This window comes from Diplotaxodon limnothrissa, linkage group LG6, assembly GCF_057381915.1.
Source record: "Diplotaxodon limnothrissa isolate DT_005_m linkage group LG6, D_limnothrissa_male_GT1.1, whole genome shotgun sequence".
Lineage (NCBI taxonomy): Eukaryota > Metazoa > Chordata > Actinopteri > Cichliformes > Cichlidae > Diplotaxodon > Diplotaxodon limnothrissa.
This window is the reverse complement of record NC_140601.1, coordinates 19,014,431-19,039,183: the sequence shown is the minus strand read 5'-3', so window position 1 is coordinate 19,039,183 and position 24,753 is coordinate 19,014,431. Positions and strand designations below refer to the sequence as shown.

General features: G+C 41.0%; 1 protein-coding gene across 1 annotated transcript in view; it reads left to right on the top strand.

Moving 5' to 3' along the window:
- herc3 (HECT and RLD domain containing E3 ubiquitin protein ligase 3) overlaps positions 1-23,880 on the top strand; it is a 34,363-nt gene extending 10,483 nt beyond the window's left edge. The window contains exons 9-25 of the mRNA XM_085356904.1: positions 786-859; positions 1,478-1,602; positions 1,769-1,828; positions 4,286-4,397; positions 5,598-5,787; positions 8,377-8,540; positions 8,703-8,816; positions 9,023-9,046; positions 9,151-9,249; positions 9,358-9,528; positions 9,613-9,756; positions 12,300-12,466; positions 14,883-14,949; positions 17,768-17,850; positions 20,414-20,597; positions 22,305-22,407; positions 23,320-23,880. Coding sequence (XP_085213030.1) covers positions 786-859; positions 1,478-1,602; positions 1,769-1,828; positions 4,286-4,397; positions 5,598-5,787; positions 8,377-8,540; positions 8,703-8,816; positions 9,023-9,046; positions 9,151-9,249; positions 9,358-9,528; positions 9,613-9,756; positions 12,300-12,466; positions 14,883-14,949; positions 17,768-17,850; positions 20,414-20,597; positions 22,305-22,407; positions 23,320-23,528 — 2,090 coding nt within the window. The 3' untranslated portion in view covers positions 23,529-23,880. The remainder of the gene's footprint in view (positions 1-785; positions 860-1,477; positions 1,603-1,768; positions 1,829-4,285; positions 4,398-5,597; positions 5,788-8,376; positions 8,541-8,702; positions 8,817-9,022; positions 9,047-9,150; positions 9,250-9,357; positions 9,529-9,612; positions 9,757-12,299; positions 12,467-14,882; positions 14,950-17,767; positions 17,851-20,413; positions 20,598-22,304; positions 22,408-23,319) is intronic.
- The last annotated feature ends 873 nt before the right edge of the window (positions 23,881-24,753 follow it).

The following is a 24,753-nucleotide window of genomic DNA, read 5'->3' as shown; positions in this document are numbered from 1 at the left end:
GTCCCTATATGCTTGTGACCGAATGCCTTTTTAAAAGTGCCTCATTCCCACTTCTCACGTTTGTTAGACATGTTTCCTGTTTGTGCCTTTACTGGTAACTGCAGTGGAAATCCAGGCAGGCAGCTGTGAATGTTACAGTTTTATTTGGCCTAACCATTATGGTCCTGGGAACCTTGTTTCCGATTTTTTCCTTGAAGACAATGGAGAACTTTGAGAGAATTTACAATTTACGAAGTCTTAAAACAGAAAGAACAGACTGATAACGATACAGTGGGCTTTGTTAGTGTCCAGCTAGACTCTGCTGCTTCACTGTCTTGCGGAGGTATTTCTGATTTGGCTCCAGTTGCTGTTGCCAAAACAACCAAGAGGATAGTTGGTATTCAGCCAAAACAGCTTGTATTTGCACAGCAGTGTCTTCTGTTGGATTTACCAGAAATCATCCTGCAATCTGCTTGTAATGTAGGCTAGGGGGTGTGAGTCACAGCAGAGATTTAAAATATATATATATATATTGTAAGGAGACTGCAAGAACACAATTTATTCTGCCATGTATATCAAATTGAAATAGCACAAAGAAGAGCTTTTGAGCCAAATGCTTTATGATTGCTTTATGCTTCCACAGTGTATTATTCTTTATCCTTCATTACTGTGTATCATCTTTTTTCTCAAGGTGAGGAATCTTTACAGACACATGCAGTTTAAAGTGATTTAAAGTGTGAAATATATATATTTTATTCCCTGTTATTATGTTCAGTGTCTATCTCTTTTTTATGTTTCTTAATTAGAATCAAAACAGTATACCGTGACCAAAATCATCTGTGGAGGAGACCATAGCTTCTTATTGTACTCTAATGAGCAGGTATGTGATTTCATAAAGATTAATACTAAAATATCACATTTTTTAAAATTAAAAATATATACTTACTTCCAGTTTTACCATTGTTATTGTTTGTTTGAATTTTCATGAATTACATAAATGCTTTGTTATTTATTTTCATGTTAAAAATATAGAGAAATGTGAAACTGAAAATCAAAGATGTACTCTAAAAACCATCAGGAATTAAAAAATGATTAACCATATGGGACACACATATGCTTCTTAGTTTCCTGCAGCACGCTGTATAATTCTAAGCAATCACATCCAAAAACTCCAAGCAATCATGTCTGTGTTACTTAGGTTTAGTGTTTCACCACAGGGTGGCGTTAATGTCTCAGCTTTAACCAGTTCAGTTGATGGAACTCTGTATTTGGAGCCTTTATCTGGTTAAAAAAATGTAACTTTCAAGCAAACTGTCAGGAACGTAGGCTGATAAAGATGTAAAGTGCTTAGCCAAAACATTTCCATCTCAGGCGTGGCCTCTTTATTTTGTCGACGCAACCCAGATCAAACTTTCCCACACAGACTGCAAAGGACCAAAGCAAAGTCTTCCGTGTTTGTAACAGTGGTGTTATGTGTTCTCTGTCTTCCCCTCTACAGACCTCTGTCCCCTCGGAAGACTTCAGAGTGATTAATATTGGCAAAAGTCTCTCACCAATCAATTATGAAAGTTTGAATTCGTTGAGGCTGAAACTGATGTACAACACAGACTCTAGCATCACAAAGTAAGCCAACGATAAAAGGGTATTGTGTCAGATATTTTAGATTATAAGATAGAATGTAGACTCATATATAATTGGTTTACACAAATACACACAGAGCTTAATTCACTTTAATCACTGGAAAGTCTCCCCCGTTACATTTTCATTGTAATGTGTGTTTCGTTTACAGTGACGTCATAGTTCAGCTGTCGTCGACGGCGTGCTGGAATGCCAGCTTCTTGGACCAAAGGTGCATAGACCTCACCTGCATCAATATGAGAAATACACAAATAGTGCAGTCAGGACTTGTTTTATATTGGAGCACGGTTGCATGTATTAATGCAAAAACCTTCAGTGGAAGACAAAACACCACTGAGCTTACATTTTTCTAAGAGCTTTTCTAAAAGCTTACAGTGCTAAGAGTATTAGTGAATCTACATAGACAAGATATTTTTTCTTTAGAAAAGGTACTTCATATAAATTAGATTTTGCTACTTTTACTTAAGTCAGACTTGTAATTTTATTTTCACCTTTAAGAAAAAGAAGACAGTGTTGACCTTGAGGAGGAAACATTTAACAGTTAATAAGATATAGCACCAAAATGCGAAGTGTAAAGAAGAGCTGAAATAATTAATTAAGAGGTGATAAAAATGTTTAAGTTCCCACCTTAATAGTGCAGGATTTAGTCAGTATTTGCCAAACAAAACTTGGATGCATGCATACCATCTGGATGACAAGTTATGACCAGATATTTTATTCTTCGTTCTCCGTCACTGTCTGTGTTATTATTAGAAGAAGTGTTTGATTTCTGCAGGTTGAAAATGTGACAATGATTTATGTTAGACAGGCACGGCATATTTAAAATAGTTAGTACAATTATGTGCTGCACGTGTGCTACGTCTGTATCGCTACTGTGCTGAGCCAAAAATAGCACATGCTCAGGATATTTGGCCTTGGTTCAGGCAGGTGACAGATGGCACAAACTGCAGTCGCGCTCGACATCAAAATTGCAGTTTTTCCACTGAATGCTGCCACAGAAACTCTCCCAGTATTTTAGGACAAAAAAGGGCACCACAGTCCCCAACAAAGGTTTAAAAAAAAAAAGGAAACAAGAAGGATCTGTTAGCGTTTTATTAGTACAGATTCATCACAGAGTAACTTCTTAAGCCCTTCAGGTGTGTGCCATAAATGAAGGAAACGCATGCCGTGTGATCAACTCACAAAGATGTACTTTCTCTGTCAAATACCCTCAAATCAATGCATATCATCTTATCCAGCTGATTGTCAGGCCTGGGAAAGATGCTATCTGTTTGGTTAGCGAGATCTGTGCGAGTCCATCAACCTGTGTGTTGACATCATGATGTATGTAGGACAAACTAATCAGCAGATACTTATCGCGTCCTGGGAATGAGTTGTAGAGGTCACCGGGTTGGAAAAAAAGGCCTCACAGACACATGTGTGAAAAATGAATCTTTCAAAAACTGAAATGCCACAGGAGGTAAAACAAATAGTAACATCCATCATAAAGTAAGTAAGTAGTGCATATGAAATACAGGAGGACAGACTTGTACTAATTGTCTGACTAAATGGAAATAAATGTTAGTTTCTGCCTTAGTTAATAACATGAAAACCTTCCCAAAAATGTAGCCATAAAAACTGTATTTGTATCTCCTTTTATTAGGTACAGCTGTGGGATTTGCTGCAGTTGTTCAGAGCACATCCATGCACAGGAAGTATTAGCATCACAGTTGGGACCCAAAACTGCTCAGATGGTGCTTTAAGCTCAGAGAGTTCTCTGAATTTAATGGGTCATTGCTGTGACTCAGTAGTTTTGTAGCACAAACCGCTGCACCATCTGCAGCACTGTGAGCACTGTTTGCTCTTTGACAAACAGTCTCCACAGGATCACGTCTAATCTGACTGAGTGGTAAATGGTAAATGGCCTGCATTTGTATAGCGCTTTACTCAGTCCCTAAGGACCCCAAAGCGCTTTACACTACAGTCATTCACCCATTCACACAATTGCAATGGCAAGCTACGTTGTAGCCACAGCTGCCCTGGGGCGCACTGACAGAGGCGAGGCTGCTGGACACTGGCGCCACCAGGCCCTCTGACCACCACCAGTAGGCAAACACGGGGTTAGTATCTTGCCCAAGGATATTTGGCATGCAGCCGGGAGGCAGCCTGGGATCGAACCACCGACCTTCTGATTAGTGGCTGACCTGCTCTGCCACCTGAGCTACAGTGCTGTAAATAGTTGCCATTAGGGATCAGTCCACTGTGTCAGTCAGTATTTGTCTTGTTGTGCCTATAGGGAAGGAAGATGGCATTTACAGATAGCTAAATCTTTAATGCTCAGTGTCAGTGATATGTTGAGGGTTGTTTAAGGCGAAGCAGCGAGTGTGTTTATCAACTGGTTCTCACTCTCGTCATCTCCCAGGCAGAAGAAGAGATCTGCTTAGGGATAGACGTAAATACATTTAGGCTGCATGTATACTTAACCATTGCTTATATTGCAGTGAGTATTATCACACCTACCTAAAGGTGACTCACAGCTGACTTGCTGGATGACAGCTTGGAGTAGACCTGTGTTTAATCCAAAGCAACTTTCCATCAAAGCTTTATCACGAATTCCCTGAATATGAGCTCTGTTTTTTATCCTTTGCTGAGATCTCACTTATATCTTTCTTTATCTGCTTTCTCTCAGTGATGATACCCATTTCAAAACCAACCCAAAGATCCCAGGCATCGATCTCAACTCTGTCAGAATGCTGTTTGAGACTCTGAGCAAACCAGCTTTCTCTGAACTCATGGAGCAGGTACTGCTTCTAACCTCCAAACCCAGTTTACTGTATGTCTCTAAGGACACATGGTGCATGTGTTTGATAATGGCTCCTGTTGTTGTCTGACTTTCTTTATCTGACCAGAAGCATGAATAATAATGTGTATGTGTTAGTCCCCATAGGGAAATAGTTCCTCTGCATTTAACCCATTCACCCAGTGAAGCAGTGGGCAGCCACCAATGCAGCGCCCGGGGAGCAGTGTGTAGGGACGGTACCTTGCTCAGGGGTACCTCAGGGTAGCCGTTCAGTGGAGTTGAACCCCCGACCTTCCGATCATGGGGCCACCACTCTACCTACTGAGCTATCCCTTGTATACTAAAGAAAATAGCATACATGTTTTGGTTTACTCTAATCACCTAATCAATTACCTTTTAAGCTATTACACATAAAGTGGATTCATAAGCAATGAATGTAATGTAACTGTCACCAGACAAAGCTGGTGAGAGCTGTGAAAGATTTAGTGTCAAACAGTTAATCTCAGGAATTGAAGGAGTTCTGCGTGAATCCTAATGAACCCCTGTGCCTCTGGCTGTAGATGTTGCTGCTGAAAATCAGCTGCTCACTCCAAATTAAAACCTCATTGTTTGTATGTAGGTCACCAACGTCTAAATCCATAGTGATTTTCATAGAAATTGGTATCAATGAATGTGATAGAAAGTGATTTTTGTCTGAAACGCTTTGTGTTTTGGCTCCTTAATGATGCAGGTTTAATACATGCAGGGTTTGCTTTGTAACCATTCATTTGGTGGAATAAAAAAAGAAAAAAAAAAGAAAATCCATGTTTTGAAAGTACATCAAGTTCTGCCACAGATCCATGGCACAAAATGGAGAACTGGTTGACGACTCCTAACATTGGCGCACTAATGTTATGTTTGGGACTGAAGTGGCCTCAGTCTGATTGATACAGGCTGAGGCCTCTTTCCCCAACCACTAAATAACCTCTTGCAAAATTTAGCAACTGACGTTTTATCACTGCTGCCTCATTCATCCAGCTTGTTTGGAAATATAAAAATATCCCATCACATTCAGCTTTTTTTTTTTTTTTTTTTTTTTTTTAAAAACAGTAAAACCCTAATAATTCTCTGACTGCATTTTGTCTCTAACATGAATCTTCTTTCTCTGAGCAGTGTAACTAAACAGAGGGTGTAATGTCTGCATCCTCTCTCTCTTGTTTAGGCCACCAAGAGTTTTGAGAGCCTGCTGATCCCTCAGCTGCCACGCTCCCCTCCTGATGTCGAGGCCATGAGGATCTACCTCATCTTGTCAGAGTACCCGGCCCTGCAGGACTCCAAAAACTACATCCGCCTCACTATACCCCTAGCAATGGCTATTCTGCGGCTAGATGCCAACCCCAGCAAAGTATTGGGTATTACATTTGCACGACCACACTGAATACAGTTTTTCATTCAGATTTGACTTTGGGAGATAACTGAGAACTGTGAAGCTCAGCAACTCTGTGCTATGTCCCACCATGTTAAGCTTACGCTGATGTTTAGAATATATCGGTATCCTCGTCCATATCTGTGCTACGTGTCCTTCGTCAGCAACAGATAAAAAAACACCACCCGGACAACAATATTTTCACAGCATCTTCAAACATTAGAGCCTGGCTCATATGGATTTTTGAACTCACTACTGATATTTGAGGAAAACTAGGGGTTTTAACAGAGGTAAAGGTCAGTTACTAGCCCGTCTGCTAGTTTAGTCTTCACTCTGTGGCCACATGAATCAGTTTAATAATAATAATGTTTGTTTTTTTTCTTGGTGGGTCTTGAAAATTACTTTCGTGCATTTATTTTAAATATTTGGATGATATTTCATAAAATGTTGTTGACACTTTCAAAGATATTCATAGTGCTGCTGCAATAATACAGACAAGTGACAAAAGCGCTCTGGAGAAAGGTTTGTTCACCTCTGCACATGTGACCGACTGCTGCGTAAAACTGTTCATGCATGTCTGGTCTACGCCACACAAACATACATTCACTGGCCATTTTATTAGTTACACCTTAGACCCCTTTTTGCTATCAGAACTGCTTTAATACTTCATGGCATCGATTTAACAAGGTGCTGGAAACATTCCTCAGATTTTGGTTCTCATTGACACAGTAATGTCACACAGTTTCAGCAGATTTGTCCATGATGAAAATCTCTCATTCCATCACATCGCAAATGTGCTCTGAGATTTGGACTGTGGAGTCCATTTGAGTGCAGCGAACTCACTGCTATGATCAAAAACGATGAGATGATTTGACATTTGTGACGTGGTGCGTTATCCTGCTGCTTCCTCAGAAGGGACAGTACACTGTGTCATAAAGGGATGGACATTATCAGCAACAGTATTCAGGTATGCTGTGGGATTTAAACTATGCTCAAATGGTGCTAACTGTCCCACAGTGTGCCAAGAAAATGTGCCCCACACCACCAGCCTGAACTGTCATTACAAGGCAGGATGGAGCCACGATTTCATGTTGTTCATGCCAAATTTGAACCCTGCCATCTGAATGTCACAGCAGAAATGGAGATTCATCAGGCCAGGCAACGTGTTTCAGTCTTCTGTCTGAGCCTGTGTGAACTGTGGTCTCAAATTCCTGTTCTTAACTCTCATGAGTAGCAACTGGTGTGTTCTTCTGTTGTTGTAGCCCATTTTCTTCCAGGTCTGACATATTGTGAGTTCAAAGATGCTTTTTTGCATACCTTGGTTATAACGAGTGGTTATTTGAGTTCCTGTGCCCTTATTGTCAGCTCGAAGCAGTCTTGCCATTCTGCTCTTTGGTCTTTGGCAGCAAAACATTTTGAACTACTGCTCAGTGGATGGTTTCTCCTTCTCAGGCTATTTTGTGTAAATGGCCTGTATTTATATAGCGCTTTACTAGTCCCTAAGGACCCCAAAGCACTTTACATATCCAGTCATCCACCCATTCACACACACATTCACACACTGGTGATGGCAAGCTACATTGTAGCCACAGCCACCCTGGGGCGCACTGACAGAGGCGAGGCTGCCGGACACTGGCGCCACCGGGCCCTCTGACCACCACCAGTAGGCAACGGGTGAAGTGTCTTGCCCAAGGACACAACGACTGAGACTGTCCAAGCCGAGGCTCGAACCGGCAACCTTCCGATTACAAGGCGAACTCCCAACTCTTGAGCCACGATCGATGTAAACCCTGAAGATATTTATATGGGAAATTCAAATTATATCAGCAGGTTCCGAAATACTCACACCAGCCTATCTAGCACAACAACCACGCCACGTCCAGAGTCACTTAAATCATCTTTCTTCCCCATTCAGTGCTCAGTTTGAACTTGCGTACATCCCTAATTAGTTACTGCCCTGTGGTTGGCTAATAAGATATTTGTGTTAACAAGTTGTTGAACAGGTGTATCTAATGAAGTGGCTTTAAATTATTTAAGTGCTAAAACAGAATGTCTGTGAAGGTTCTCAGTCATCCAGGTCATCGTAGTCAAAGGAGCTTGCAAAGAAAAGCGTCTGGACTTCTTTAAGTTACTTGAAGACGTTTCACCTCTCATCCGAGAAGCCAGAGTTTCGGGTGAGTAACTCATCCGAAACTCTGGCTGATTGGGACCCACACCCAGTTTCACACCTTGGCTCAGGCGATTAGAGGATCATCAGGGGGTCCTTTTGTCCCTCTGTGGGGGGGTTACTCCCACTAGGTTTATATCTGGGACTCTCCACCATTTGACCTTAGAACTGAAGAAGCGTCTCGGATGAGAGGTGAAACGTCTTCAAGTAACTTAAAGAAGTCCAGACGCTTTTCTTTGCAAGCTCATTTGACTGCTAAAACAGAAGCATTGCTATTGTGTAATTCCTGAAATTCCAATACATCATAGAAGAAACTGACAACCTCAGTGCTACTTGAGTCCACCATAAAATATCATGGTGTATTTGGTTGAGGTCATTTATTTTCCTCTCCTTTTTATGTCTCTGCAGACAACTGGTGGTGTATCGTGGATGGCAGCGTGTTCACCCGAATGGTCGACATGTACAAGAGCATTGTTGTCTTTATGCTAACAGGAGGCAAGACGGTGCTCGTGCCCATGTTCTATGAGAACTATTTTCTTGCAACTCTTCGGCTGCTGGAAAAGCTCCACAAGGTATTCACAAACGACACTCGCCGTTCTCAGCTGTGCTTGTTCGGCAATACAATCCAAGAAGGAAGTGTTTGTGTCACGGTCAGATGGTTCTCGGTAATCTGTAGTCTGCCGTGTACTGTGACATTTCCTGGAGATCAGCAGGTTTTTGTTCCATGTTACCAGGTAAACTTGAAGGCACAACACGTGGAGTACAACCGCTTTTACATCCCAGACATCACCAGCCTCGTGGACATCCAGGAAGACTACCTCAAATGGTTTCTGAGTAAAGCTGAGATTGTGAGTACTGAGTTTGGGATAGGTTTTTGGGAAGGCATCTGTGTTTGTCAGGTCTGTTTGTCTCTTCTTGCTGCCCACTTGTTTCATAAACAACACTCGGGCATTGGAAGGAATTTAAAAATCTCTTCGTTTCTACTTTTAAATGTCTTTTTATTTTTCAAGTGTCAGGTTTGATCAGATGACTTTTCTTTCATTCTCATTTTTAGAAAGTGGGATCATCCCCTTCACAGGTAGTTGAATTAAAGACTCAGTTATTAAGATAAATGATAATAGATAAATGTGATTCATTTAAATGGTGATGGTTTATTAAGCATTCATTCTGTTTTCCCTGCAGAGTGACTTTCCCGCAGTAAACCTGTGTGCCTACCCGTTCATACTGAACGCAAAAGCCAAGACAACCATGCTGCAAACTGATGCTGAACTGCAAATGCAGGTATCCGCTGCTGACAGACTTTATGTGTCAGCAAATGTTTCTTAATTGTTCTCGTTCTCATGTGAACATTGTTTCATCCATTTCTCTCCACCTGTGTCCGTTACCAAGATGGCAGTAAGCGGTGCAAACCTACACAATGTCTTTATGCTGCTCACACTGGAACCCCACCTCGCTAGGAACCCTTACCTGGTGCTCCATGTGCGCAGGAGCCATTTAGTAAGCGACACACTACGTGAGCTCACCATGTACTCTGACGTGGACCTCAAGAAACCACTCAAGGTGAGAGGCGGCACTCACCGGAGGCGTAACTTGGACAAAGCGAAGATTTGTTTTTGTTTTTCATCTGCTTCTTCCACCCTCCAGGTGATCTTTGATGGAGAGGAGGCCGTAGACGCAGGCGGCGTAACTAAAGAGTTCTTCCTGCTGCTGTTGAAGGAGCTGATGGATCCCGTGTACGGGATGTTCACTCATTACAAAGAGTCCAACCTGCTCTGGTTCTCAGATAAAGTGAGTTTCCCTGGTTGACAGTTAACAGGCAGTGGAATTAGTATGTTAAAGTATTTATCGAGTATATTTAAATATAATTAAGTCTAATTTTAGCATATTACCTTCAACTTGAAGCATTACGGTGAGCCGCACTGCTGCAGACAGTTAAACACGAAGCTCTTTTCCAACTGCTGCACCTGCTGTGAACAGGTTTTAATGAATGAGTAGTTGCAATGTCTTCAAATAGGAAACTTCATCTTTTGAGATGGTTATCCAGAAGAAAAATGATACTTAATCTGGAGACTGTGTTTTAAAACATCAGAGACAGATCAGAGACAGCTTATTTATTTATTTAGTTTATGGATAATTTAGAAACACACAACTGTTTAAGTAACTTTGGATATGAACTAAAATCATCGGTTAATTCCTAATGCACAACAGTGTAGCACAGCTAATCCATGCTTTACAGGGGTTATTGCATTTCAGTCACAAAGCTGAAAGCTGCATACAGTGGTCCACTTTTTTTTTTCTACCTCTGAAAGAAAAAGAAAAATACTGTGACTCTGCAGACTGAAACATATTTGGACTTGCTGACAATAAGCAGCCTGTGCTGTTGGCTTTTAGCTCAGCTGTTTTCTGGGAAGTAAAGCGTTTAGGCTAATAATGATATTATGAGATCTCAGTGACGTCAGAAAAGAAAGAAGATTTAAGTAATTAGTAAGCATACTGCTCCTGTGCTGTGTGTGTAAATTGCACTCAGCCTTGTTTTAGGTTTGAAGCATCTTGTCTGGGCTGTGTGGGGTCCAGCCTAATTTGCCCCTTGGAGATAATGTCTCTTTGACATGCGCAGGATGGACGAGTCATATCTGTTGCTCAAAAAGAGAAGTCAGTGTTTCAATAAATCCACTGACCTTTTCCTTTTAGTTTGAAGCCTTTCAGCTTTCTTTTGTCTGGGTTTGTTTTTTTGTTTTGTTTTTTTTTTGGACTAAAGAGCAGTCGGCCTATAATTGATTACCCGAATGTGGACTGGCAGTTGTTTGACTGCTGCTGTTTTTTCCAAGAAGAAGAGCTGCTGTTTCTGCAGTTATACACAGAGATGCTGTATGTCAGTGGGAACACTAAGGTTTACAAAACACTCACCTCTATAAGGGAGCTCGTCCCTCAGCCTTGACCGTCATGCTGACTGAGATTGGAAACAACATAATATTAGCTCTGTTCAGTCAGTCACCTCTCTGTCATTCAAATTAAGGTCAAAATCACCCCCCCCCCCCCCCCCCCCCCTTTTAAACTAACTCTTTGTAAAATTATTAAGTAAAAAAGTAAGAGGTATTTGCATGAGAGTAGCATTTATTTTATATAGTCCAAGATTCCTTTTCTGGCACATAATTATAACACACAGTTGCAGCCATAGTGATAATCTAGAAGATGTCAAGATTTTCTTTTGGAGTGAGACAGAAGGACATGATTAGAAATGAGTACACCAAAGGGACATCTCAGGTTGAGTGGAGACAAGAGATGGTTTGGACATGTGCAGAGGAGGGACAGTGAATATTGGAAAAAGGATGTTAAAGATTGAGCTGCCAGAGACGAGGAAAAGAGGAAGACCACAGAGAAGATTCATGGATGTAGTGAAGGAGGACATGCAGAGGGTTGGAGTGACAGAGGAGGATGTCAGGGATAGAGTGAGATGGAGGAAGATGATCTGGTGTGGCGAGTTGCGCTCGAGGGGTGGTGTTGTTGGTTTCAGGGTCCACTATGTTGTTCCAGAATATCTCAACTATTCGGTAGGTTAATGGTTGGTGTATTTTTAGGCACATACTTAGCGATCATTGGATGAAGCCCACTGGTGATCTACTGACCAGCTGTTTGTTTCAATTCAAACAACTGTCATGGCTGCCATAGCCTCTACAGACTGCTTTGTGTAGATGAGTTAGTGAAACAGCTTCATCAGCTTTCTTGTGTTTTTGTGCCTTGTGATACAACATACAGTCTCTTTCTTGCACGAGGGTGTAACCATTGACATCCTCACATCTGTCCATTGCCAGTTTTTTTCATTTTGTACAAATCTGGCTAACTCTTCCAAGTTTTATCTTTTTTTCCCCTTCTCTTCAGCGTCCTTATACTCATCATAAAAATTCCCTTTTAGCACACAAACACAAACAATTTTCCTTGTTACTAAAGCTGATTCTTAAGTGTGATTTCACTAACTCGTCTACACAATTTTGTAGAGGTAATAGAAGCTTTGGCAGTTGTTTACTTTAAATGACAACTTTAATCTCCATATTTTGGCTTTATTCTATCCTTATGATAGCATATTTACCTCGAAGCTCTGATATCTTAGAGTTAAGAAGAAAGGTACCTTTTTCATATTTGTATAGTTCTGTGAGTGTGAATTTACTGCTGGTGTACCGTATAACATTTTTCAGCTCGTGGGATGTGAGAAATTGTCGAGTTACGTTGAGCCAGCTGACATGATGCCACCAAAGACTCTGCTCAGATTTCAGCCACAGAGAAGTGGTAAAAGAAAGGCAACAGGAAAATAATGTTTCTGCGTGCATCTCCAGTGTTTTGTAGAGCAGAACTGGTTCCACCTGATCGGGATCATCTGCGGTCTGGCCATCTATAACGCCACAGTGGTGGACCTCCACTTCCCCCTGGCTCTCTACAAGAAGCTGCTCGAGGTGTCACCCACGCTGGAGGACTTCAAAGAGCTCTCACCCACCGAAGCCCGGTAAACATGGCACATTGCAACTCACCATTTATTTTTAATTCATTTTTTAATCTATATATTTATTTATATATAAGGGTTAATCTGTACTCTGAGTTGGTAAAGACTTAAAATAATGAATGAAAGAATTCAATTTTTGATCAAACTTAGCAGAACAGTCTTTAAGTTTTAAGAAATGACATGACATCCTTAAAGCATAAAGAGAGATAACTGTGGGATTAGTGGACTTCCAGGGGAATAGGATGCAACTGAAGAGACCTCTTAGGTGAGAGGTCTTCAAAACTTAAGTCAAGTTCTTTTTCAAGATCCTTCAACTACCACGACCTGAATGACTGAGGACCTACACAAACAATAGGAAGAAAGATCTCACCAAAAGCGATGTTTGCATGCAAGCAAGGTATGTTTGGGGAACAAGTGGAACCCCCAAATATAGCAATGGAAGTGGTCAGTTTGTTATTGGGTTCCTAAAACCTTCCATAAAAAATTATGCAGTCTGAAGCAAAAGACAAACAAGGTGAGGCATGACATCTGGCACATTGGTCCATAATGTTGGGGTAAGTTCTTGATAAATAAGACCTTGAAAAGTGGATTCTATATCTTAAATAGTGTAAGTTGAAACCTGGCACAGAATCTAATCTGGAAATAAAGAAATAAATGGGACAATAAAATAACTTGAATGCCTCGATTATGTCACAGAAGATAGGAGGCATAAGTAAGAGCACAGGGTTTTTTTCAATAACGGCATCGCAGACTTAAAATGACTTAAAATGAGACTTCAAACTGAGACTGAATCCTAAGATTGCGCGTAAGAGGAGGGAACTCACAGATTTTTGCGACCTACTGTGTAGCATTTGTATTTCTGGGAGTTAAGGTGCAAAATATAAGGAGGAGAATATTTAAATCAAGCACGAAGTTTACAGTTTTGGGTTTTTGTGTATTTTTCTTAATCACCTGTAAAACTAAACACACCTGTTAGGTTCAAGGTTCAAGCTTCTTTATTTGTCACATGCATAGTTATACAAGTATAACACACAGTGAAATGTAGTGAATGTTAGCACTATTTGGTGAATGCACTCAGATGCTGTTTTGCTCTGTTTAATAAATCTTGCCCTAATAGGTGATGGAGAGTAGATTAGAGAGGCAGATGAAGAAAAGGATGAGCGAGATTGAATCTCAAGTCTACACTCGGCGAGTGAAGCCGGTCGATAAATGTATGAATATGTGAAGACCGATATATAAAACGTGTAACTTGTTCTAATAAAGAAAGTCCCAATCTGGGGGCTTTACTGTCCCACAGAAACAAAGAAATAAATTGGTGCAATGATTTTAAAAAATGCCTGGAATAAAAAAAGATTATGACTCCATTAATTTTAACCTATTAGCAAGAAGAGAAGAAAGTCTGGACACGCAGGGCTGTCAGAGTAAAGTGATGATAATATCTCAGCCTTGGGCCAGCGACTTGAAATAGTCCTCCTTTAGAAGGATGTTTACCTTCATCGGGGTTAGGATCAAATCTGCACCCGGATGCCAAATCCGTCTGCCACTTGTTTACATAAGCAGTGTTTTTGCTTTTCAGAGTAGCAGTGAGATTGTTTGCCACTTCATTGAATTTAGAGCAGGAACGGTCAGCATTTCCGTTCAGCCTAATTGTCTCCAGTCAACTATTGATTTTGCGATTATCCATTGAATGTGATTACCGATACGTACGGGCTGCAGCAGCCTGTTGCTCTCGAGACAACACCATCTTAAAGGACACTACATCTTAAAATGTTTGTTCTTATTATTTTGTCTGTCTTTTTGAGCCGTTCAGCTTCAACAGGCTAAAGGCAGCACAGTGGAGACAACACACAGATAAGAAGCAGACACCAGCTCTGCTTTCTGATAAAACATTGTTTGATATTTTCTTTGTACTGTGACCTCAGCCGAGTAACTTGGGTCAAATTGCAAAACAATAATAATATATCCCCTTTGGCTAATTAGCATTTCCGTTGGCAGCCCATTTGTCCTTCCTGTTATTGGTGGTTATAACATCTAGCATTTTCTTTTCAGGAAAACTAACACAACACTCCCTATGAGTCATTTCCTATTATTAATAATTCACCTCTAATCTGACAGAGCCTGTGTTCACGATTTGTCTCATCTACGGAGCTGTTGGAGCAGCACGGCTGATCCCTGGGTTTTCAATGTAAAGGTCAAACGTGGATAGAGTTGAGAGTTAAATACAAGTATAACACCAAAGAGCTGCAAAGAGTGTTACCGACAAGTTCTGTATTACTACAGCTCCAAGCAGTGACTATAACACTGTGTGTAACACCATAATACAGTTTTAACTTTCCTTGTTTTGCTTCTGTCTGCTGAGCAAATGACAGTTTGAGTTTTCTGTGTTGGTTTTTATGAGTTGATTTCTTTGTTTCTCCAGGAGTTTACAACAGCTTTTAGACTATGAAGGAAGTGACGTGGAGGAGACGTTTCTTCTCAACTTTGCTGTAAGTGTAACTTTTTATTTGTTGATTTTTATGCCACGTGTGTGAAAAAGGCTGGTGTTATTCTTTATTTTGTTTATTGTTAATATGTTCCTTGAAGTTCTACGTTACAGAATGACTCACGACTGTTCGTTCTTTGTCGCCTTGGTGGTATATTTTGGGTCATTGTTGTGCTGGAAGACACATCCATGACCCATCTTCGTTGTTCTGGCTGAGGGACAGAGGCTATATTTTACATTACATGGCCACAGTGGCCCCTCATTGTGTTGAAGTCGTCCTGTCCTTAGCAGAAAAACAGCCCCAAAGCACAATGGCTTTACCTCCCTGCTTGACTATGTGGATGGTGTTCATACTCAGAGAATCTCGTATTTCAAGTCAAGTTGATGTTAAAGAGTCTGATCTTTGGTTTCGTCTAACCGCGGCATTTTCTCCCAAGCCTTCTCTTGCTCATTGGCAAACTTAAGACTGGCCGTTACAAGTGCCATCTTGAACACTTCATAGGTGGTGAAAGATTTTCAGTTCATTACAACGTAGCATATTGCCAATGGTGTCAGGGCTCGCAAAATCGCTAGCCCGACGTCCCGGGGCTAGCGATTTTTCCAGTCGGGCTACCAAAATCTATCTCAGCCCTGCCCGTCGGGCTATCATAGGAAGGAAAAAATATATGTCAATGCTTTTGCATTCTTTCGGAAATGTAGCTGGGTAATTATGTCATTGGCATCGGTGAGCCACTGTCAATATGTGACATATTGAAATCGCGTTTGAATTTGCGCTTGTTTTTTGCTTTCACTTTGCAAATGTCCAGGTGCCTTCTTTTGGCGCACCAAGTCACTCGGGTCAGAACATGGGGTGCCACCATCATCCCACTTCTGACACCAATGTGGCGAGCTCAGACAACGAGGAGACGGAGGTGTCGTTTGGTCTTGCTTCCCGTGAGCTAGCCAGGGAGCACAGCCGTTTATTGACATCTGCAGAAGAACACTGCCGCTAGCTAACTGCTCAGCGCGGCAACCGCACAGCAACAACAACAACAACAACACACAGGGCGCCCTCTGACCCCGGAAGGACACACCGTCGCAGCGAGAGGGCGTCACCCGTCACTATGGCAACATAAACAAAACATAACTGTACAAACAGAACCCCGAACAGCCCTGGCCCGCTACAATATGCTGCTGAGAATATAGCCCAGAAGAAGCGTATAGTATAGCTTTTATTTTGGAAAGAGCCATTTCTCTGTAATAAACTCTCTTTTCCAAAGATGAGTGATTCCTCAATCAGATACGCAAACGCGCGTTGCAACTTCTTATCTGGTGCGAGTCTTTTATTTTGACAGCGAATGCGCACATGCGGACCACTTATGTGCACCCGTGTAAATAACATAATGTTCTGCCGGGTGTGTTGTTGGTTTTCTCTCGATTTCTGAGTCGACAAGCGCCTTTGTTACTGGGACCAGTCATTTTAAGAAAGGCCCCCATTAGAACCCATGAGAAATGCAAGAAATGCATTATTGCTCAGTCTGCAATATCTTTCCCAGAACAAACACCAATTGCAAATAACATACTAAAAATAAACCTGAAAAATCTGTTTAGAACAGCGTACTATGTTGCAAAGAGTGAACTACCACTGGCAAAATTTAGCAGTCTTTGCAAACTTCAAAAAGCAAATGGCCTAGATCTTGGTTCCACTGTCTCTTACCCGTGACTTCAGCGGAAATTTCAAATTCAGGATCTGACACAGACTGATTCATGTCCTACACAGTTCTTACAAGTTCATAGAAATTTCTGTTCAATTAGAACCAAGTATTTGAGTTGATGATTGTAATTTTTATACAATGTTGTAATTTGTTTTTCAACAATTTTTTGATTAATGTTTTGTTTCCTTTACAATATTATACTTTAATGTATAATATTGTAAAGGAAACAAAACAGGAAACAAAACATCAATCAAAAAAATTGCTCTCTTTTTTATTCGGGCTACTTACATTTATTTTTGGCTACCAAAAACTGAAGAGTCCCTGCCCGAAGGGCTACCAGGGATTTTGAAATTTTGAGAGCCCTGGGTGTTCTTGGTCCTGTCTGCCAGTTTTGGGGTGATGCATCACCCTCATCCCATAGGGCAGGCTTTTCATGGTGATCAGTTTATATTTCTTGCATTTCCAAATAATCACACCAGCATTGTCACCTTCTCTCCACGCTTCTTGCTAATGGTCTTGTGGCCCATTCCAGCCTTGTGCAGGTCTACAATCTTGTCCCTGATGTCCTTTGATGGCTCGTTGGTCTCCCTCATGGTGGTGATGGAGAGGTTAGAATGGAAGAAATTGATATTGTGGACACGTGTGCTTTATATACATAACAAGTTTGGATCAGGAGTCTCTGTAATTGATTGACATACATTTTAATCTGTGTACCACACAGGCACTAGGGTGTTTACCTTACAATATGAAGAGCCTTGAGACGACTGATTTGGCGCTATATAAATAAGACAATTGAATTGAATTGATCCTCTGGCTTCTACAATGTGGGGTTAACTGAAAATGAAGTACAGCACATGTTAAGGGATCCTTGGTTGTAAAGATCTGTGATACAGAAGAAGGGCCTAAAACAGTCTTTGACTGCAGAGGAAAATATGTGTGTGTGTGAGGTTTAGCTGACAGACGGTTTTGGTGTTTGGAAAAAAACAAAAAACAAAACTGGAGCATCACAGGACTTCTTTAACTTTAAAATGTTAAAAAAATAAAGCTGCAATTATCTTGTGCGGCTTGTGCACTTTTGCAACGTAAAAAAACTCCACAGTGAGTCTGTTTGTTGTGCTCATGTCTTAGATCACCAGGGAGAACTACGGGATGACAGAAGTCAAGGAGCTGATTCCCGGAGGAGAGAGCGTCGCTGTGGACAAAAACAACAGGTTTGGTGACTCGACAAATCAAAAAAACGCACACTGAAAATTTAAGCTGACTTTTCAGCACGTTTCAGTCGGTATTTCAGGAGGCAGAGCAGGTCACCTACTAATCGGAAGGTTGGTGGTTCAATCCCCGTCTGCTCCGGTCAAATATACTTGGGCAAGATACTAACCCCAAGTTGCTCTCCCATGCATCCATGGGAATGTGAATGTGTGTCAATGCTGGATAGAAAGCACCTGGATAGGAAAAGCATAGAAAAAAGTGCTGGTGTGAATGAGTGAAGCTTTATAAAAAGCTCTTTGAGTTCTCAGAGTAGAAGCTCTATATAAGAACCAGCCCGTTTACCAGATTAGATTTAATTTCATGAACGTTTCCATTTTTTCAGTGCTACACGCTCTGTCCTCTCTGAAGGAAGAAGCAAAGACTGTGAGATTTTACTTTTTTTTTCCCCGCACAGAGATTATAATGCGCTCATGGAGCCAGCAGCTTGTGTCCCATTGTTGGAGCTGAAGGCCACGATCTGTGCTGCACACACAGACACAGTTTTTTAGATTCACTCACACCGTGCTATTGCGCCTCATTTCTAGCTGCTGTCCTTGTGCCAGTGGCACTGATTACAGCGTTATGTGAAGGAGTCCTCAGAGAGAGAGCGTTTGGGGGCGGGCGGTGTCAACATGTCTGGCTGCTGGTGCTGAACAGATGGCGAGAGCAGCAGTAACACAAATTGTTTCTCCAAAATCCCTTCGACACTCAGATATGGAACTAGAACAAGAGGAATATTAGATTGTGGTGTTAAAGCAGCATCTCATACCGCACGTTTTATTTTGATACTGAAGGTTACTTTATCAGACTGATGAATCCTGCCTTTGTTTTTGTTTCGTTTTGTGTTGTGTAAGACAAGTTTGGTGTTTGCAGGGCTTTGTGACCCCTGTGGGTGTGACTTGCTTGGCTGGGAAGACTGTAGCATTGGTCTGAAGCCTGTATTTATTAGCTTGTTGACGTGAAGCAGTTGTGTGCGTGTCTGTGCGCTGGTTTCCTATATGAGAAGACCTGCTTGTGTATTTCGCTCAAATTTCAGGAGAATCAGAATCAATCAGAATCAGAATACTTTATTAATCCCGAGGGAAATTAGGGTTACAGCAGGCAGTACGCTAATGGCGCATGCGCACTTACAAAGGAACCTTCTGACCAACTGTTGGAGCATGTTGGTCCTTCTGTTGGTACCTTCCCTGTTTGAACGGGGGTTTGTGGCAGCAGCTGCTACACAGAGTCCTCGCTTTCTAAATGAAACGACATCATTACTTTCTGTGTGTGTGATCAGGGAAAAGGTTTTAAAAATCTGGTTTCTCTCTTTTTCTTCTTTCTTGGAGTGATTGCTCGAGGATTGCGCGTTCCTGAACATTTGAGTTAAAGTAACTGGTTTCTTCTGAATCCCCGACATCTGATTCACTTTGGGATTTTTAACCTGTTATTTTGAATCTATTAAGATGCTGTTATGCACTGTGTGTGGTTGGCTTGGGGTTTCCTGTTGTTGTAGCTGAGTACATGTCTTAGACAGAGATAGCCTGAGTGAATATAAAATGTATTTATTACGGGGAAAGAAAAGTTCTTAAAACCTAATTGCTCCCTAAAACCAATAACTAGTTGTGTTACCAGTTAATAGTTATTAATGCTTGTGCAATCAAGTGTTTGTAATTACTGGCAGTGAGTGTTTCACATCACTGTGGAGGGATTTTGTCCCACTCCTCTTTGCAGAACTGTTTTAATTCAGCCACACTGGAGGGTTTCTGAACGGCCTGTTCAAAGGACACGACAAAGCATCTCAATCAGACTTAAGTCTGACTTTGACTAGTGATGGAAAGTGACAAATATGTTCTGCTTTCTTCTCCCTTTTGTCTTTGACATGTTTGATAAATGCATGGATCTCTGTCACTGACTTTAGTGCAGTAGTTGCTCAGCCCAAACTAAAGCTTTCCATTGGTTTCCCAAATTTAAAAATAATGTTGAAGCTGCACATTCCTCTCCTTCAGTACAGTAATTTTACTTTTAAGCATTCATTTCAGAGGTCTTAAAATAGATTAATGTTAGGAACTCTGTTTAAATATAAGTCTTTCAGGGGATTTATTCAGCATTTCGTGTCCTGCTTCTGTAGTTTAGCTTGGCACAGTGAAAACAAATCTGTTTTAGTATTTACACATATATTGACGCACTCACAGGTGGCTCCAGCACAGATGAAGAGATTAGAGGTTTAATCTACCTAAGCAACTTCTGCGCTAAGACCTCACAGAGGTGTAAACAAAATTAGAGCGGGCTGGATGAAGAGGACGTTGATGAGTTCCAAGCAGGTTTCAAGAAACAAACCAAAAAAAAGCTTTGAACAGACGGCTCAGACAATGTGAACACACTCGGATTCAGACACAATGAGAGAGGAAGAGAGTGTTTATAGTCCCACTTTGACATCTGAATAAATAAATTTACTGAACCTATTTGTGTGTGTGTGTGTGTGTGTGTGTGTGTGTGTGTGTGTGTGTGTGTGTGTGTGTGTGTGTGTGTGTGTGTGTTTTTCAGGAAGGAGTTTGTGGAGGCCTACCTGTGCTACGTGTTCTCAGACTCGGTGGGGGAGCAGTACTCTGCCTTCTCCGCTGGTTTCCTGAAGGTGTGTGGTGGTGAGATCCTGTCTCTGTTCCAGCCCTCCGAGCTGATGGCCATGGTGGTCGGCAATAATAACTACAACTGGGAGGAGATGGAGAAGGTCAGTGTGTGGTTTAATCATCTGCACATGTACTCCGACTGCTCTGATCAACTTTCCAGCTCAGGGTCAGCAAAGCCTCTCCTCACTGTGTGTGTTTTTCTTTTTTTGTTGTTGTCATTGTTGGATTAAAATCTTGAATCCCCTGCAGCACAAGTGTTTGCAGACCAATAGTTTATATGTGAAAGATTTGTTCAGATGCTGCATTTAAAAAAAAAACAAACCCTAAAATCCTTGTCATCGACCACAGGAAAGAATGATGTAGTTTTTAGCTTTGTGTTTATATAACCAGGGAACTGCCTCGCTCAGAATAACCACTGCAGCCATGCCTGCGGCTCTACATACCAGCCTCAGTGAATGATAGATGTTTAGCTTTAGCATCGTAGATTAGAACGGTAGTGAGAAACACCCTCAAACATTACCTCAAACCATCACCTCAGGCGGTGCTACATTGTACCTGAAAGATTAATTATAGGTGTTTACGTCTTTAGTAAGAAGCAGGAAAGAAAAGGCTCTTTCACTGGTGTAAGACACAGATACCGGCGAACCACGTTTGGTTGTTGCGATTGTCTTTTTACTGGATGCAAAAGAAAAAATGGAACAATAAGTATAAATTCTGCAGTGCTAAAGCGACAAAAAAAATTGAGTTTGACGCAGTATTAGCAAGTTAGAAATCAAACTTCAGGAGATATTTCTGTAGTGTGCTATTCCAGTGTCATACGGTCATTTGAGAGTGTCCTGAAACATCCATCCCCCCTGCACCACTTTCTGTTTGAATGTCAGCGCAAGGGCAGATGTTTCAGGACATTAAAAACATGAACCAAAGAATTTTTTTTTATCCAAAACTCATAAATACACTTGTAGTAATGTGCAGTTTTTAAGAGAATCAACTGCAATGAATGCCCATAGAGTGTGAAGGATTGTTTGGGATGATGGGTTTTTACTTGTGTACATATATTTACTTTATATACATATTATTTTCAAATGTTTGCACTGATAAGACTGCATCAAAATTCATTGCACATGTGTAATGATAATAAATAATTTATAGATTTAGTTTACTTTTTAATGTTTCAGCTGTTTGTGGTTTACCAATCTTACATATTGTACCTTTAGTTGCAAAATACTAAAACGTGTATTATGTTGTCAGAAATATTCTAAATATATATTCACAAATCATCATATTAGGTAAGTTAAAATTTAGATTGGACGGTGAAGAAAACTGTAGATAAATCTGATCTTTTCTGAAAGGCTCGTTCTCGTGTGTTTCGTGTTATTCCTGCCAGATGTTGAAAAGGCACACCTCTGGATCATTTAATATGGAGGCGAATAAATGATTTAGAAACTCCGCTCTTGTGGGTTGTTGTGACATTTGGCTTACTTTGCAGCTCTGGATGTGATCATAAACGGTATGAGCCAAAACAGTTCTTCACATATTTTACCCGTGACTTTATCTCCTGTGTCCAGAGGTCCTTTTTGTGCAGATTACAACATCTGCACAGCAGATTGTTTTGTCAGATGTCAAAAAACTGGGAAACTGATTTGTTTTGTTTTTTAGGCCAGTAGTTGCAAAAATCACCCAGATTGTTGCACGTCTCTGAGGACTTTATTTCCTGACTGATAAGGAACTAACATGTTTTCCACAAATCAAATTGTTTACTGATGGTAAAACAGGCTTTTAATCTCCAAATCTCTCCTCTCTTTCTACAGAACGCCGTTTATAAGGGGGAGTACACCGCCACTCATCCAACAGTCAGATTGTTCTGGGAGGTTTTCCACGAGTTCCCTCTGGAAAAGAAGAAGCAGTTCTTGTGTAAGCCTTTAATTGCCTCCTTAAATGATCTGCGTGGCAGTTTAATTCTCTTACCCGCAGTCGCTTTGCAGTGTAATAATTTGCAGGTCATGAGAGCAGATCGTGAAGACAGCAGAGCTGCTTCGTGCTGCTTCGTGCTGCTTTAACGAAAGCGAGAACTTTTCAGTGTTAATGAAAATAATCACACATTTCAGGAGTTTTGAATAAAGTGTTTCATTCAGATTCAACTGTTTACTTTACAAGACCTCAATTATGCTGAATTCTTTAGTAATAGTAAATGATATGATTAAATAATGTCGAGCATAGTGATACCGCTGCTGTTGTGGGAAGTGTGGCATGACGATGTCCTGTTAAAATCACCCTGTGATTCTTGCTCCTAGATCAGAGGTGTCAAACATTTGGCCCAGGGGGCAGAACTGGCACTCTGAAGGGTCCATTCAGGCCAGCTAACCACAAACCTAACATTTGAACTTATGGGTCGTTCGCTGCAGCCACTTTTAATGAGTCTCTGAATGCAGAATTTCAGGTTTTTCAATCTTAATAATGAGAATAATGCAATTTTTTTCTTTTTCTTTCTTTTTTTCTGTTCTGTAATTTTACACATTTATTTAAAGTGTATTTAAAGCCCAAAGAGTTCTGTGGGCAGGTTTCTCTGTTAAACAAGCATTTCTTTGCAGTGTAAAAAAACATGCATGTTGCTTTCATTGCAACCAAGAATGACTTTTAGCCAAAATATGAAAATCGGAGCAATATTCTCTGCGAGTCAAAAATTGTCTAGACAGGCAAAGACCAGATTTATTAATAACATCCAGAAACATCAAGCTTGTGTCTGCACAAGAGCACAAACATGTTTCAGAGAGCTTCCCTAATTTTGTTTTACCTCTGTTCTGTATGTCCCCTTTCTGCCTGCAGTGTTCCTGACCGGTAGTGACCGCATTCCCATCCACGGCATGGAGAGCCTGCGCATCATCATCCAGTCTACCACAGCAGAGGAGCACTACCTGCCCGTGGCCCACACATGCTACAACCTGCTGGACATGCCCCGCTACCAGACCAAAGAGATCCTGCGCCGCCGCCTCACTCAAGCCGTGGAGCAGTACGAGGGCTTCAGCCTGGTCTGAGGGGAGTCCCAGGGGAGACTTAACGCACTTTAACAGCAATACACCCCCACGTGAGTGTCAAGAGTGTGAGTGGGCAATTGTTGGACACGGGAGGGTCACTCTGTTTATATATGGTCTAACAAGATCGTTAAGCATCTTGAATCTTAAAGGTCTATGTATGTAAATGCAGAGTGTTATTGCTTTTTTGCTTTGGGCAAAGTTCCTCAGCCTTCCAGGACCATTTAGAGGAGAATCAAATGACTGATAGATAACAGCCAACATGGAAATTAACCAAAAAAGCACTAAATGGACTAAAATGTGCAGAACGACCCTGGATTATGAAAACTTCGGGACCTAAAAACCAGGACCAGAGAAGGTTGAGAAACTCTTAATTTCTTTTTGCTTTGTTTTGTTTGCAAAGCTGTGTATTTTATATTCCTTAAATTCTATTTTTAATCATTAAAGAATCATGTTATTACCTTGAGACAATATATTGCTTTTTGTTACTTTTAATTTATTAAATAGAGTGGTTATTTTTTGACAAAATTAACACACACACACACACACACACATACACACACACATACATATATACGTGTATGTAAATAGCACTTTGAATATAATCTTCACTGTGAGGTTGGGAGGAGTGTTAGTCCCGCTGATCCTTTTAAATCTGCCACCAGCATGTCCTCTATGCCTGATTCTGAAAGAGGACAAGCGAGTCAGGCAGGGAGCGAAGCATGCTGAACATCGTTTGCAATCCCTCGTTCTGTTTTAGCTGTGGCTCACAGAGCAGCTGACTTTGTTCTTGAACCTGCATTCAACAGTGTTGCCTTTCTACAGCAAAACCTTCTGTACGGAAACAAAACTTTATTTATTTATTTTTATTTATTTATTTTTTGTGGATGTGTGTGCATGTTACAGAGTGAAAACAAAGACCAGATTGTCATTTAGCAGTGACGTTTTTGGAAATGTGATTATTCGCTTTCTTGCAAGAAAAGCATGTCAGCTGAATATGAAGCATCAGTTAGCATCGCTCAGACTGGAAGTGGTAGCAAATACATGTTTGGCTCCTTCAGATGGCCACAAAAAGATCGCACTTCCTGTTGTTACAAGCATGTGGATGTCGCGCTTACTGGCTGTTTAGTTAGATTTTCTAGCTGAAAGGGGCCGCATCATCTGCGAGGTCGCAATCAAACAAGACCCCATGAGATGACTGTATTTGGACTAATACGCTAAGATGTTG